The sequence below is a fragment of the Hippopotamus amphibius genome, chromosome 4, assembly GCF_030028045.1.
Source record: "Hippopotamus amphibius kiboko isolate mHipAmp2 chromosome 4, mHipAmp2.hap2, whole genome shotgun sequence".
NCBI classification, from domain to species: domain Eukaryota; kingdom Metazoa; phylum Chordata; class Mammalia; order Artiodactyla; family Hippopotamidae; genus Hippopotamus; species Hippopotamus amphibius.
The window spans coordinates 154,147,940-154,161,252 of NC_080189.1; the positions used below are offsets into that span (position 1 = coordinate 154,147,940).

The following is a 13,313-nucleotide window of genomic DNA, read 5'->3' on the forward strand; positions in this document are numbered from 1 at the left end:
GTTGTGCAGAAAGTCAGGAAGAAACAGTTTAAAAAACAGAGAGATGAATGTAAGTAGAAAATGGAGAAGAGGGAAAATTAATAAGAAAGACAAAAGGTAAGCTGCTTTGTAAGTGTTTTCTAGTTGGAGGTAGAATATTAGTGAATGGACGAATTGCAATTTTCAAAACATTTTTTGATTGAGAAATATTTTACTTTAATCTTTGAAATAGTGTGGTAGTAAATGCAAGGAATACACTGGTAGTAAGTGTATGCATGCTTAGAAAAGATTTCCTTAATTTGGCAAGGACCTTTATTTTAACATTCTGTGAGAAAGGCATTTAGTAATTTGTGTAACTCTGTATACTTGAAGATAAGTCTGGTCTCCTCTTCCCCTGCTCTAATTGACATTCATAAGCAGCAGTGCTTTATACATCTGGAGATTGATTCAATTCTGTTTTCTTAGCCAAGGTATAGTTCTTTGAGTCTTTCTCTAATTATGTCACAGGGAATCTTCCTTATTTCTCTCTAAGAGTACTACAAAGATCAAAGTGTGTTACCTGACCAGATGAATTCCAAATGGATTATTTTGCCTAGCGCTTATTTGCTTTTTTCTGCCTCTTTTGATTATCTATTCTTTCTAAATATATGCCACTGGTTTGTCAGCTTATTTATTTATTTATTTATTGGCTGTGTTGGGTCTTTTGTTGCTGCGCACAGGCTTTCTCTAGTTGTGGTGAGCAGGTCTACTCTTCGTTGTGACGCTCGGGCTTCTCATTGCGGTGGCTTCTCTTTGTTGTGGAGCACGGGCTCTAGGGCACATGGGCTCTAGGGCACACGGGCTCTAGAGCGCAGGCTCAGTAGTTGTGGCACATGGACTTAGTTGCACTGAGCTATGTGGGGTCCTCCTGGATCAGGGCTCAAAGCTGTGTCCCCTGCATCGGTAGGCAGATTCTTAACCACTGCACCACCAGGGAAGTCCCTGTCAGCTCTTTGAGTTCGTGTTATGTCTTTGTATCATCAAAGCTAAATCCTATGACTGACACTGACTGCTCAGAAAATGTTTGATAAATGAAGGAATTGACAGGTATTACTCTCAGATCATGCAATCCAGATACCATTTCCTACTAAAAGGAATGAGGGTTCCATACGGGAATGTCCAATTCTAGCTATGGAGAAGAAAGGGTATTTTTTTGTTTGTTAGTTTTAGTAAAAGGTGAAAGATTTATTCGATCTGAAAAGAAATCATTGTATCAGGTTTTTAAGTTGAGTCGGAAACATCAGATGGCAAGAAAGCGATCAAAGACTATTTAAGGGAGTGTCAGAAGGACTCCTGGAGTCAACCTGAAGAGCTCCCACTGGCCAAAGAGAAAATAAGTTCAGCACCAATAGAACAATAATAGAAGTGGATTAAAGCACATGAAATATGTTTAAATTTATGAGTCTATAATATTAAGGAATGAAAAGCAACAAATTGATCACCATTGGAGAATTCTGGAGAAGCAACTTATTATTTTGAAAATGAGTTAAGAAAAAAAAAGAGGAAATCAAGCACTTTTCCTCCCTTTTCTATATGAACTGTATTACTAAGTAACAAGCATGTCTTTTTTACAGAAGTATTCCAATAGTAAATGAAGAAGGAATGATAGAATGTCACCAAATTATAAACCCTAATAATCTTATGGATCTAGGCACTGAATATTGTGATGTAATGAGTGTATATTTTGTTGTCATCCTGGTTCCTGGTAAAGGAACTTCTAAAACCTTTGGAATTTCCTGAGTGATAGTGCTGAGAGGAGCATCATTCGTTATTCACAATTAACCCCTTTCCAACCATACCTGAGTTCATGCTAATGAGATGACTCTTGGTGGGCCCCTAGATTGCATCTGAAGGAGGCTGTTTGCCAGAGGAACTGATCATGCGATTAGCTTGAAATTTCAGCCCCACCTCCCCAGCCTCTGAGGAGGGAAGAGGGACTAGAAATGGATCAATCAGCATTTCCATTTAATCAATCATGCTCATGTAATGGAATCTCCACAAAACCCTCTAACTGATAGGGTTTGGAGAGCTTCTGGGTTGGTGAACGCATTGAGGTGCTGGGGGGGTGGTATTCCCGATTTATAGCTGGTTGATCTGAAGTACCAGAAGCCTAGGACTTGCGATTGATGTCTGAAGTGGGGGCAGTCTTGTGAGTCTGAGCCTTTAACTTGTGGTGTCTGAGTTAACTCCTAGTAGTTAGTGTTAGAATTGAATTGACTTGTAGGACACCCAGTTGGTGTCCATAGGGAATTGGAAAATTGCTTAGTATAGAAAACCCACACATTTGGTGTCAGAAATCTTGTGAATGAAAACAGTTCGTAAACAGAAAAGTGTGCTAGAATCACAAAAAGTCAACCAGTCATTGTGGTACTTCCTGATGGAAGAATAATCAAACCATAAAGTGATTGAGCTTTCAGATCCAACAACCAGTTTACAACATATACAGAGAAGAGAGGAACATGTGAAACTACACCAGAGGGATGCAATCAGAAAATCCAAACTGGAAAATGACACAACAAAAAACAATTTGTAGGTTTAAAAAAAAAGAATGGGGGCTTCCCTGGTAGTGCAGTGGTTAAGAATCCGCTTACCAATGTAGGGGACACGGGTTCAGTCCCTGGGCTGGGAAGATCCCACATGCCGTGGAGCAGCCAGGCTCATGCACCACAACTGCTGAGCCTGCACTCTGGAGCCCACGAGCCGCAACTATTGAAGCCCGTGTGCCTAGAGCTCCTGCTCTGCAACAAGAGAAGCCACCACAATGAGAAACCCGTGCACTGCAATGAAGAATAGCCCCCGCTCATTACATCTAGAGAGAGTCCATGTGCAGCAACAAAGACCCAATGCAGCTACCCCCCCAAAAAAAATAAATAAAATTAAATTAAAATAAAATAAAAGAGTGGGAGGATAAACCTTTGGATTAAAAGAGACTTAAAAGATGTGTTGCTCTCATCACATCGTACACCTTAAACTGATACTACGTTATATGTCAATTATATCTCAGTAAAGCTGGGAAAAAAGACAGGGATCAACTGTAATGTGATGAACTTATTTGGATCTTTAACAAATAAATGGTAAAAAAAAAAAAAGGAACAGAAGCATAAACATGTGAGACCACTAGAAATCTGAACATTGAAACATATTTGATATTAAATCTGATACAGACACTGGAAATTTGAACACAAATATATTTGATGCTAAAGCTGGTAAAGACATTGGTTCACTCATGTTGTCCAATTGAAAGGTACTCTTTAAAATGCCAATGACTAGCTTTCAACTCATAAGCCAAGAAGATATTAAATAGCCATTAGGGGACTTCCCTGGTGGTGCAGTGGTAAAGAATCTGCCTGCCAATGCAGGTGACGTGGGTTTGATCCCTGGTCCAGGAAGATCCCACGTGCTGCGGAGCAACTAAGTCCATGAGCCACAACTACTGAGCCCATTTGCTGCAACTAGAGCCTAGAGCCTGCAAGCTTAGAGCCCATGCTCTGCAACAAGAGAAGCCACCGCACTAAGTCTGCAGGCTGCAACAAAGAGTAGCCTCTGCTTGTCACAACTAGAGAAAGCCTACACACAGCAATGAAGACCCAATGCAGCCAAAAATAAATAAATAAAAAATTATTTTAAAAAATAGCTATTAGGTAATCAATAGTAATGTATAAATAGCTCAAAAGGTCCTGGGGAATTTGCTTGGAGAATTGAAGGATTAAGGTTATTCTGATAATAGCAGTTTAGTTCACTGTAATTGGATTCTTGCTTTTTTTGTGCCACGTTCAAAACTGAGTTTACGATGTCTTCTTAAACTGTTGCATTATTTCATTGTTGTCAGTATTATAGTTCAGGGTAGGTTAAAAACCTATCAGGGAATTAGGTGAAATATAATAGCAGATGACTAGTCTACATTTTCCATATTAATTTGTGGAGATTTTTGTTTGTCTTTGCATTTAGTCTAATTGGCTACTTTTTCATTCTCTGTATTAATTATTTTCCTTTATTATCTTTCCTGCCTTTGTGCATATTACTTAGTTCTTGCATCAGAAGCAGGCTGGAAAATGGAGTGGTAAAATTTTTGTCCCTTTTGTTTGTATTGTGTTGCATAATTCACAGGGAACTCTTATGAAGGTCATTTGAAGACAAGGGTTGAAATTTATATTGTTTTTACTTTTCTAGTATATTCTCCACAAGGCTTGAAAAGTGTAGTCATCTGGTGCTAGGGTCAGGTGTAATCAAAGGTCCCTGTGCTCTTCTGTATAGATGCCAGACTTGGTGTTCTTATAGTGCCTTCTGGAGTTTGTCATGGTAGGTCAGGGCATGGAGCTGGCTCTGTACTGCTTGGTCACATTTCATTTGTGCTGTTACAAGATTGATCCCTATTTGGAGTTACTAGGGAAGGTCGGTCAATCAGTTAGGAAAGCTTTCTCCTGCAAGCAACTGGATACACAAAGAATAGTGGCTTAAACAAGAGGTTTATTTTTTTCCCTGTGACAGGAAGACCAGTGTAGGTGGTTGCTGGCACTGGTTCTGCCTCTCAGTGATGACAGAGACCTAGGGCTGGTATGTTTTAGGCATTATATCTATTCTGTGGTCAAGTTCATGAGAAGAGAAAGAGCCGGTTATATCTTTTATCAGGAAAGTATTCTTTGCCTCCTCCCCTCTGCGGATTTCCTTTTCATGCTCTGGAATCCTTCTGTAGATTTCCCACTTTGTCACCCATACGTGCAAGGGAGGATGGAAAAGTGAGGGGAAAAGATATTTGTAACAGGTGTGCTGGGGCTGGTTAACATTACTGCCTGAGCAAGGTTGGGGTTCCCATAGCAAGGACGAAGTGGGAATGGATATTGGTAGGTAGTTAATAGTGTCTGCCACAACTGGAATAGTTTCTGGCCTTAGAGAAGAGATGAAGCAGAAAAACAGAAGACCCCAAAGGCATGTGTGTCAGCTGTCTGTGTGGCTCTGTGTGGAGCATTGTCTCCATTTTGTGCTTACAAACAAGCTATCCTAGAAGCACCAACGAGAAAGTGAATTGCAGGATTAATACGACGGAAGATTAAAGGATTCACATACAGAGAATGTAGGGTAAATGATAAAAAGTGGAAGATAGTTTCTGTCAAAAACTGCTACATATCTTTTTGTCAAGAAGGAGGAAGAAAACAGAGGGAGAGTAAATAAAAATAACTAAAGGGACTTCCCTGGTGATGCAGTGATTAGGACTCTGTGCTCCCAATGCACAGGGCCTGGGTTCGATCCCTGATTGGGAACTAGATCCCACATGCATGCTGCAGCTAAGCGTTTGCATGCCACAATAAGGACCCCACTTGCCACAACTAAAGAGCCAGCAAGCTGCAACTAAGGAACCCTTGAGCCGCAACTAGGGAGCCTGCTTGCTGCAACTAAGACCTGGCGCAACCAAATAAATAAAAAAAATAAATATTAAAAATAATAAAAATAAAAATAAGTTTAAAATTGTAAAAAAAAAAAAGAAAACCTTATGGGTGATGTACTTAAAAGCACTTTGGAATGATTAGTTACATATTTTTTTTAAAGCAGTACGCTAGCTGGCTCATTTTTACATGTTTTTGAGAAGTACGTTAATCATACTTGTTCATCACAGTCTGCAATTGTATTTCTGTACTGCTTAATACTTAGTTAATAGTATAGTCTGGTCCTAAACCCTCAGGCGCTCAGGGACTGCCTTGGAGAGAGGGGAATGCTAAAGAGGCAGAGTTCTGGATCCCCTTCTTCTGTTAGATTCAGGAAAAGTCTGTTTTTATTTGTTTTACCTATTGGACTTATGCTTAGGGTCTGATATAGTCTTAGATGCTATATGTTGAATATACCTTGAGAATATGGATAAATAGATTAGTGACCTGTCTATGGAAATTTTGGCAGCCATGAAAATTCCAGTATATATGAATTGAATAAATACTATGTTGTCTGTATTGGGGATAATTAGAAAAAGATGGAACTGGAGGTTAAGAATAAAAAAGGAAGGTAATATGGATGGTAAGTGGTAATAGAAAATTTCAAAATAAAACTTTGGGAGAGGTAAAATAGTTAAAGGAAAATAAAGCAGTCTTAGAACTGCAAGTGGATATGTGTGTGAGGAAGACTGAGGGATCTGGGGAAGCAGGAGATGGGACCCAGGGTTCTGGAAGGTGGAGACTTGAGGAAGTGGGATACAGAATTGGAATTGTAAGAGGCAGAAGTAGACATTCCTGAGTTGTCGTGAAATCAGAAGAGCTTTGAAAACTAGGGAGAAAGATGTCGTCGAAAAGCGGAGGAAGAAAATCAAGTAATCACAAAAAATGTAAAATTATAACTATTATAACTAAGCATACAAAGGAGAGGTATATGTTGTGTTGGTACCATGTGGAAGCAGTGGCCAAGCTTAGATCTGAAGGAAGTTCTGTACTTGGTATGCGTGTCACTTCTGAGAGTGCCAAGTACCCTACAGCGAGTGCCTTTTAATTCCTACCAGTCTACGTAGAGTATCACTCTTTCTGAACCAGTGTATCAGGGAGAGGCATGTAGTGGTAGTGGCCAGCATGACTTTGGCTAATTCTGAAGGCAATACCAGCGTGGTCTTAGGACCATTTAGCTACTTGGTAGTTGGTACAAATCTAGGATCTTTAACCCAAGGGGCAAACAATAGGGGAGATAAATTCCCTTTTACCATTTTTTGAGATTGTTTCGTGAGTCTGAGTAGGTTTTTCTTAGTTCAGTTCCAGTTGTCCTGTCGTTTGTGCATGTAGGTGAATTAAGCAAGGGAGTTCCTGAGGAGTTTCTATGATAGAAAATAAAAGTTAGTGATAAGTACTTATTATTACTAAAACAAAACGTTGGCATATTCTGGAATCTGTAAGGAACTAATAGATTCATGTTGTTATACTTAATAATACCACAGTATTGAGCAAGTACATATTGAATTAATGAATGGTAAAGTATTACATGTGTACAAGAAGCTTTGAGAAACCATAAACTTACATTTCAGCACATTTATGAAGCTAGATTTCAAGTAGAATTTTGGAATTTTTTTTTTCTTTTTTTACATTAAACACGTGTTTGGTTTCAAGTTGGCACGTGGTCACTAATGTAGAGCTTTTAACTTTCCTTTTATACAGGAGCTGTGAAGTAACAGGGGAACTAATAACAAAAACCTTGATCTGAATCCAGTCTTCTCTATCTTAGTGAATGGCAATTCCATTTCTCCAGCTGCTCATCCCATTTGTCAAGAAATCCCTTCCGTCTTCTTTGGAACTGTATCCTGAGTGCAGTTACTTCCAGTCACCTGAGATGTTGTCTGGGTCAAGTCATCGTCTCTCTCTGGATGACGGCATTAGCTGATTTTGCTGTCACCCTGCCCCCCCAGCCTCTTCTCCGTTTGTTAGCTACAGTGATTCTTTAAAAAAAAAAAAAAAGAAGTTGGATCATGTCAGTCCCGATCCTAGGTTTCCCATTTTACTAAATAAAATCTAAAGACAAAAACAAAACAACAACAACAACAACAAAACCAAAACCCTACAATCATAAAAATCTTATGTGATCTTGGCCCCGGCTAGCCTTCTGAGCTTATTTCCTTTTATTCCTCCTCTTGGTTCCTGTGTTCCAGCTACTACATTAGCCTCCTTTTTATCCCTCCAGCACACCAGCCATCTTCCCACATCTGGACTTTAGCACTTGCTCTAATTCTCTCTTCCTGTGTGCTGTTTCACTGGATAGCCACATGGTTCATTTTCTCATCTCCCTTAAACCTTTGCTCAAATGTCATCTTATTAAAGAGGCTTTCCCAGACTACCCTCCGTGAAATAGCGCTTACTTTAGTCTGTCACCATGTGTTCCCTTAACCTGTTTCACTTTTCTTTAAAGCACTTATTATCTGATGTACTATATATACATATATTTTTTTTTTCTTTTTTGTCTTAGTAGAATGTAAGTTCCGTGAGGGAAGGATTTTTGTTACTGTTGTTGTTCACTGCTATAGCCTTAGCAGCTAGAATGGTGCCAGTCGTATAGTAGGTCCTCAGATATTTGCTGAATGAATGAATCTTTTGAAAAGAATGCTTTTTATATAAAAGATGTCCACTAGATGGCATTGGTTTCAAATTTTATGTAATTATTGTCTGGGAGGAAAAGACAGGATCTTTTCTTTTGCTTGCTGTAACCAAAAAAGATCTTTGTGATGAAGATTGTCATTAGAAATTGCTACGATTAACATGAGGCATATAGGATACTACATTTGTATTTGGCTTTTGATCTCTATATTTGTAGATACTTTTTCTAAACTAAAAAACATTTGGAGAAACTTTTAGAAAATGACAGTGTATTGGTTTGTAAATATCCATTTGCTACAGTATTTAGCATGGTCACTGTGGATAAGGTTAGTTCATATCCACGCATTGACCACCTTGCTTCTGAGGGGCCTTAATGGAATGAGAGGGCAGAAATACATTCCAGAGCCTTTCGCCACTCAAGCCACTGGTTGAAATCCAGCCTAGTGTTAGAGGCATAAAATTATTGTCTGTCAGCTGTTCAGTTGTTGTTGCCAGTGAGTTAGGTACTCTCAATCTGGTTCCTAATCAACTGGGTATCCAAATTTTGAAAAAATTCCATGTTTCTGGCAGGTGTTGCCATCCCTATCCTATTAAAAATTGGTGGGTTCCAAGTGTCAGAGCTTTTTAGCTGACTTCTCCGACTAGCACTGAACTCAGCAAATAGTTGCCCTAATCAAGAAATTTACACATCATCCCCAAACTCTCAAAATTTGCCCATTCTGCCTTTTGCCAATGTCAACTCATTTCTTCCTGCTTTCATCACTTACCTCATTTCCTCCTTTTTTCCCCAGTCCCTGTACCTCCCTCTCTCAACTACTTCTCCTGAATGGCCATTTGATACATTTTGTTCTCACTTTTTACACAACTTTTGGTACTATTCCTTACTCCTAAAGTGATTTTTCCTCTTCCTGTTCAACCTAATGATGCCTTTTCTTTTCAAATTGTTCAAAGGGTACTTTTTAAGAAATGTTATTAATTAGTTTTATTTGTTTCTTTTCCTAGTTTTGATTTTATGTTTCATTTCTGAGTGTAGCATATGTGAGGAATTTATTTTATCTCTCTAACATTCTCAGCCTCTTCTCGGAACTCATTAACTATCTAGAAATGAAAACACTATTCTTTTATACTTTCGTTTATTAAATGGAGCATATAATATAGGATGGCTTTAGTATTTGCAGTCCTTTCTCCCAGGCATCCTTAACCAAGGATGGTTAAGTATTGAGCTGATAAAATATCAGACAGTTACACTCAAACATTTCCATTTTTAACCAAAAATATTTGAAAATTTTAGTACCACTCCATGCCTTGTATTATTAATACAAGATGATAGTTGCATCTGTTTCACCTTGTCACTCTCTAATGCTCAGCCTACACCATGCATTAGATCTAGCTTTGAGGTCGAAATTCAGTGTTTAGAAAATAATTTTTTGTTTACTAAGGAAATACTGCACAGCATCCATTTGTTTAGAAAATAGTTTCCTGTTTACCAAGGAACTATTGGATAGTACTTATTTTGTATGTATTAAGTTTTGATTGAGAAAGCATATTTTTCTGGTCTGAGACATGGAGATTTACTGATATTTGATTATTAGAAGGATAATATTCTATGTTTAAATATATTTCATTTGTGAAAATGAAAGCATTTTTCTTATTTACTAAACAAATCTTATAGGTGCTAGTCAAATGGTCATTTATGAAAAAACATATTTTTATGTTAAACTTAGAGACATTGCTTTCTCAACATTAGATGAGATCTAAAAGCCCTTGCTGGGCTCGTGCTCTGACTGGTAATCTTTTTCAGTGATTATAAAGGAGGGCTTACATTCCAAAATTGTATATGAAGCCAGTTTGCTTATACCTGCTCTATTGATAAGGCTTTTTCCTAGTGTTACTTATGGCTTATGAGTTTCCTAAGTAAAATTCATTAAAGCAATGTGGCCTTAAATATTGACTATTTTTATTTATTTATTTAAATAATTTATTACAATTTTAAAGGTTACTTTCCATTTACAGTTATTGTAAAATATTAGCTAATTCCTAGTGTCGTACAATACATCCTTGAGCCTATCTTACACCCAACAGTTAGTACCTCTCCCCTCTACTGCTGTCTTGTCCCTCCCCCCTCCCCACTGGTAACCACTAATTTGTTCTTCATATCTGTGAGTCTGCTTCTTTTTTCTTGTTCTCATTAGTGTGTTGTATGTTTTAGATTCCATGTATAAGTGATATCACACAGTCTTCGTCTTTCTCTGTCTGGCTTATTTCACTTAGCGTAATTCCTTCCAAGTCCATCCATGTTGCTACATGTGGCAAAAATATTGACCGCTGTTGCTTGTGCTGTTTTTTTCCTTCACAGACTGGTTGAGATAGCAGAATCTCGTTTTCCCAGATATTTTGACAGTGAAGAAAAATTACTTTTGACAAGCAGTAAAGTTCATCTCTATCGGGAACTCAGCTGTGATGAAGTTCTACAAAGGTATGCTGTTTTAGATTTTGGTAGTTTAGTAATACTTTGACGATTTAGTCTTTATTTTTCATGTTTTCAGTTTCAGAGTGAAAAAAAGTCCCTATATATTAGCATTATGAGAAATAATTATTTCAGTGTTCTTTATTTACCACAGCATATTGGTTGAAGTATTTCTTTGAAAATGAAAAAAAAATGTAAATGAATAATATGTTTTAGATTTAACTAAGTGGTATATTAATTATCTATTGTTCCATTTACAAGTTATCCCAAAGTCCAGCAGCTTAAAACAGTAAACATCTATCATCCCAGTAGTTTTTGAGGGTTAGGTATCTGGGAATGTCTTAGCTGCGTGTTTCTAGCTGGGGGTTGCTCAGGAGCTTGCAGTGAAGCTGTTGGCGAGGGCTGTAGTCATCTCGAGGATCACTTGAAGTTGGATAATCTTGGAGAATTCCAGGATCATTCATGTAGTTGTGGGAAGGCCTCCCTTTCTTTCTGGATGCTAGCCAGAGGTCTCTATTTCTCACCATGTGGGTCTCTCCATAGGGCTTCTTATATGTTGTTGACTGAAAAAAAAAAAAAGTGCACAACCTAAAAGTTGAGAATTATGCTTTATTCAGCAGACATACTGAGGACTTAAGCCCAGGCGGCAGCCTCTCAGAGAGCTCTGATGGACTGCTCCAAAGAGATAAGGGAGGAGCTAGGGTATAGGAGTTTTTGCAACAAAAACCACATAGTCAGAACATCAAAAGATTACTGTTAATTAAAGCAAAACCAGACATCTTGAGTTAATGAATTTAGCATTTTTCTGTGTATGGGAAGATGCAAGGGTCTGGGCTCAGTGAAATCATTCCTTTGATATGCACCATGACTATCTAGGGCCAGTATCCTGCCTTTCTCTATCCTGAATTCCCTCATGGTACATAGTTGGGGTAGCTGCAGTGGCTGATGGCTCGATGGCCTCAACATCCTTTGTTTACTGATGTGGCAGGCGACCTTTTTTGGTCCACAGTGGTATCTTGCCTCCCTCAGAGCGAGTGCTCTGAGAGAGAGTGGGCAAGTGAGAAAGAGTCCAAGATGGAAGTTGTAGTCTTTTATAACCTACTGTAAGAAATGATATACCATCATTTTGTCATATGCTGTTGGTCCACAGACCAACCCTGGTACAGTGTGGGAGGGGACTCCACAAGGATGTGAATACCAGAAGGTGGAAGTAAATGGGGGCCATTTTGGAGACTGGCTACGGCAAGTAGTTTTGCTCTAAAACTGGAGCTTTAGCAGTATCTTAAGAAAACCAAGGAATGAAGCTAAATGAAAACATTTTACCAAAAGAGTGCAATATGTATCGGAGAGCTGAAAATAAGTTATGTTTATTGAATATTTGCAATAGTTACTGTAACTTAGGGAAGAGTAATTTGTTGTCTTAAAGTTGGTTAACTTTGCAATGCCCTACTTCTTTTAATTATACCTTAAATTTATCCACTATTTTATAAATTCTGCTTTTACAGGATTGAATCCTTGGAAGAAGAAATAATTTCAAAAGGAGTTAAACTTGTAGTTATTGACTCTGTTGCTTCTGTGGTAAGAAAGGAGTTTGATACACAACTTCAGGGCAACATGAGAGAAAGGAACAAGTTCTTGGCAAGAGAAGCAGCCTCTTTGAAGTATTTGGCTGAGGAATTTTCAATCCCAGTAAGTTTTCTTTTTCTCTTTTTTTCTTCTTTCTTTTTTTTTTTCTTTTATTTTAAGTTCACTAACTTATAATATCAAATAATATAATTAGAAGGAAATGTAAAACAGATGACTTTTTAATGGTAGCGCAGCCTAATTGCTGTAGCAAATACCACCATCCTCTAAAATTTGTTCATCTGTTGAGATTATTTTATCCTTTTCACAATTTGAGTCTAGAGAAGATTTAAATATTGTTTTCCAAAGTTCCTATGGTCAGTCCTTTTCTTCTGTCTCATTGTTTACTCTTTGCGCATGTTTTTATATTACTTTTCTCACACTGAGATAAGTAATAAGTATAAAACTCCATGAAATTGTCTGTTTCTATATAGCTTTTTTTTTTAATGGCTGTAGTCAATTTTATGAGTGTTGAAGGTTTAGATATTGTTATTGTGTTCAGTGCTGTTTTCTACACTGTAGGGTTTGGTTTGCTTCAGTAGCCAGAGGTTGATTTTTAGGGTGTATTCGGAGTGATAGTAATGAAAGCGTAAGTAAGGAAAACTTGAAAAATTACTCTTGGCATGACTTTCAGTAGTGGGCATTTTGATCAGGAAATCTGAAGATGAGGTGTATTGCAAGGGTTTGTAGTGGGTAAACTATAAAACATACATAAGTACTAAGTTATATTCCCATTAGCAGTGTGTGGGACAGTGCAACTTGCTCTGAAGTCTCACCAACATTTAGTATTGTTAGGCTTTTCAGTTTTAGCCATGCATCATCTCAACAGAAGATAGGAAAACACCTTAAACTGAGATAAAATTAAGCAATGATTTTACAATTTTTAGATTTGTTTGGGAGATTAAAACCTTGGATCTTTGTAACATAGAGAATATGTACTGTTAGTGGAAGCTACCACATAGCCTTTGAGATTTATAAACCTAAGCAAGAAGTCAAGGGAGAAAATGTAGCATTCAAAAGTTCTACATATTTTAATGGCTTTTAAATTCCTATTTTGGATTATGTGGTATAATTCCCAGTGAATCAACTGCTGTAAAGCTTATTTGGGATGATGCTTATCTTTTAAGTTTTATTTTATTTGCTTAAAAGGACAA

At 37.7% G+C, this 13,313-nt stretch overlaps 1 protein-coding gene across 6 annotated transcripts in view; it reads left to right on the forward strand.

The window, feature by feature from the left end:
* Positions 1-13,313, forward strand: part of RAD51B (RAD51 paralog B) — a 557,996-nt gene that overhangs the window by 33,891 nt on the left and 510,792 nt on the right. For all 6 annotated transcript variants that reach the window (XM_057731230.1, XM_057731228.1, XM_057731233.1 and 3 more), the window contains 2 exons: positions 10,426-10,545; positions 12,042-12,225. In XM_057731230.1, coding sequence (XP_057587213.1) covers positions 10,426-10,545; positions 12,042-12,225 — 304 coding nt within the window. The remainder of the gene's footprint in view (positions 1-10,425; positions 10,546-12,041; positions 12,226-13,313) is intronic.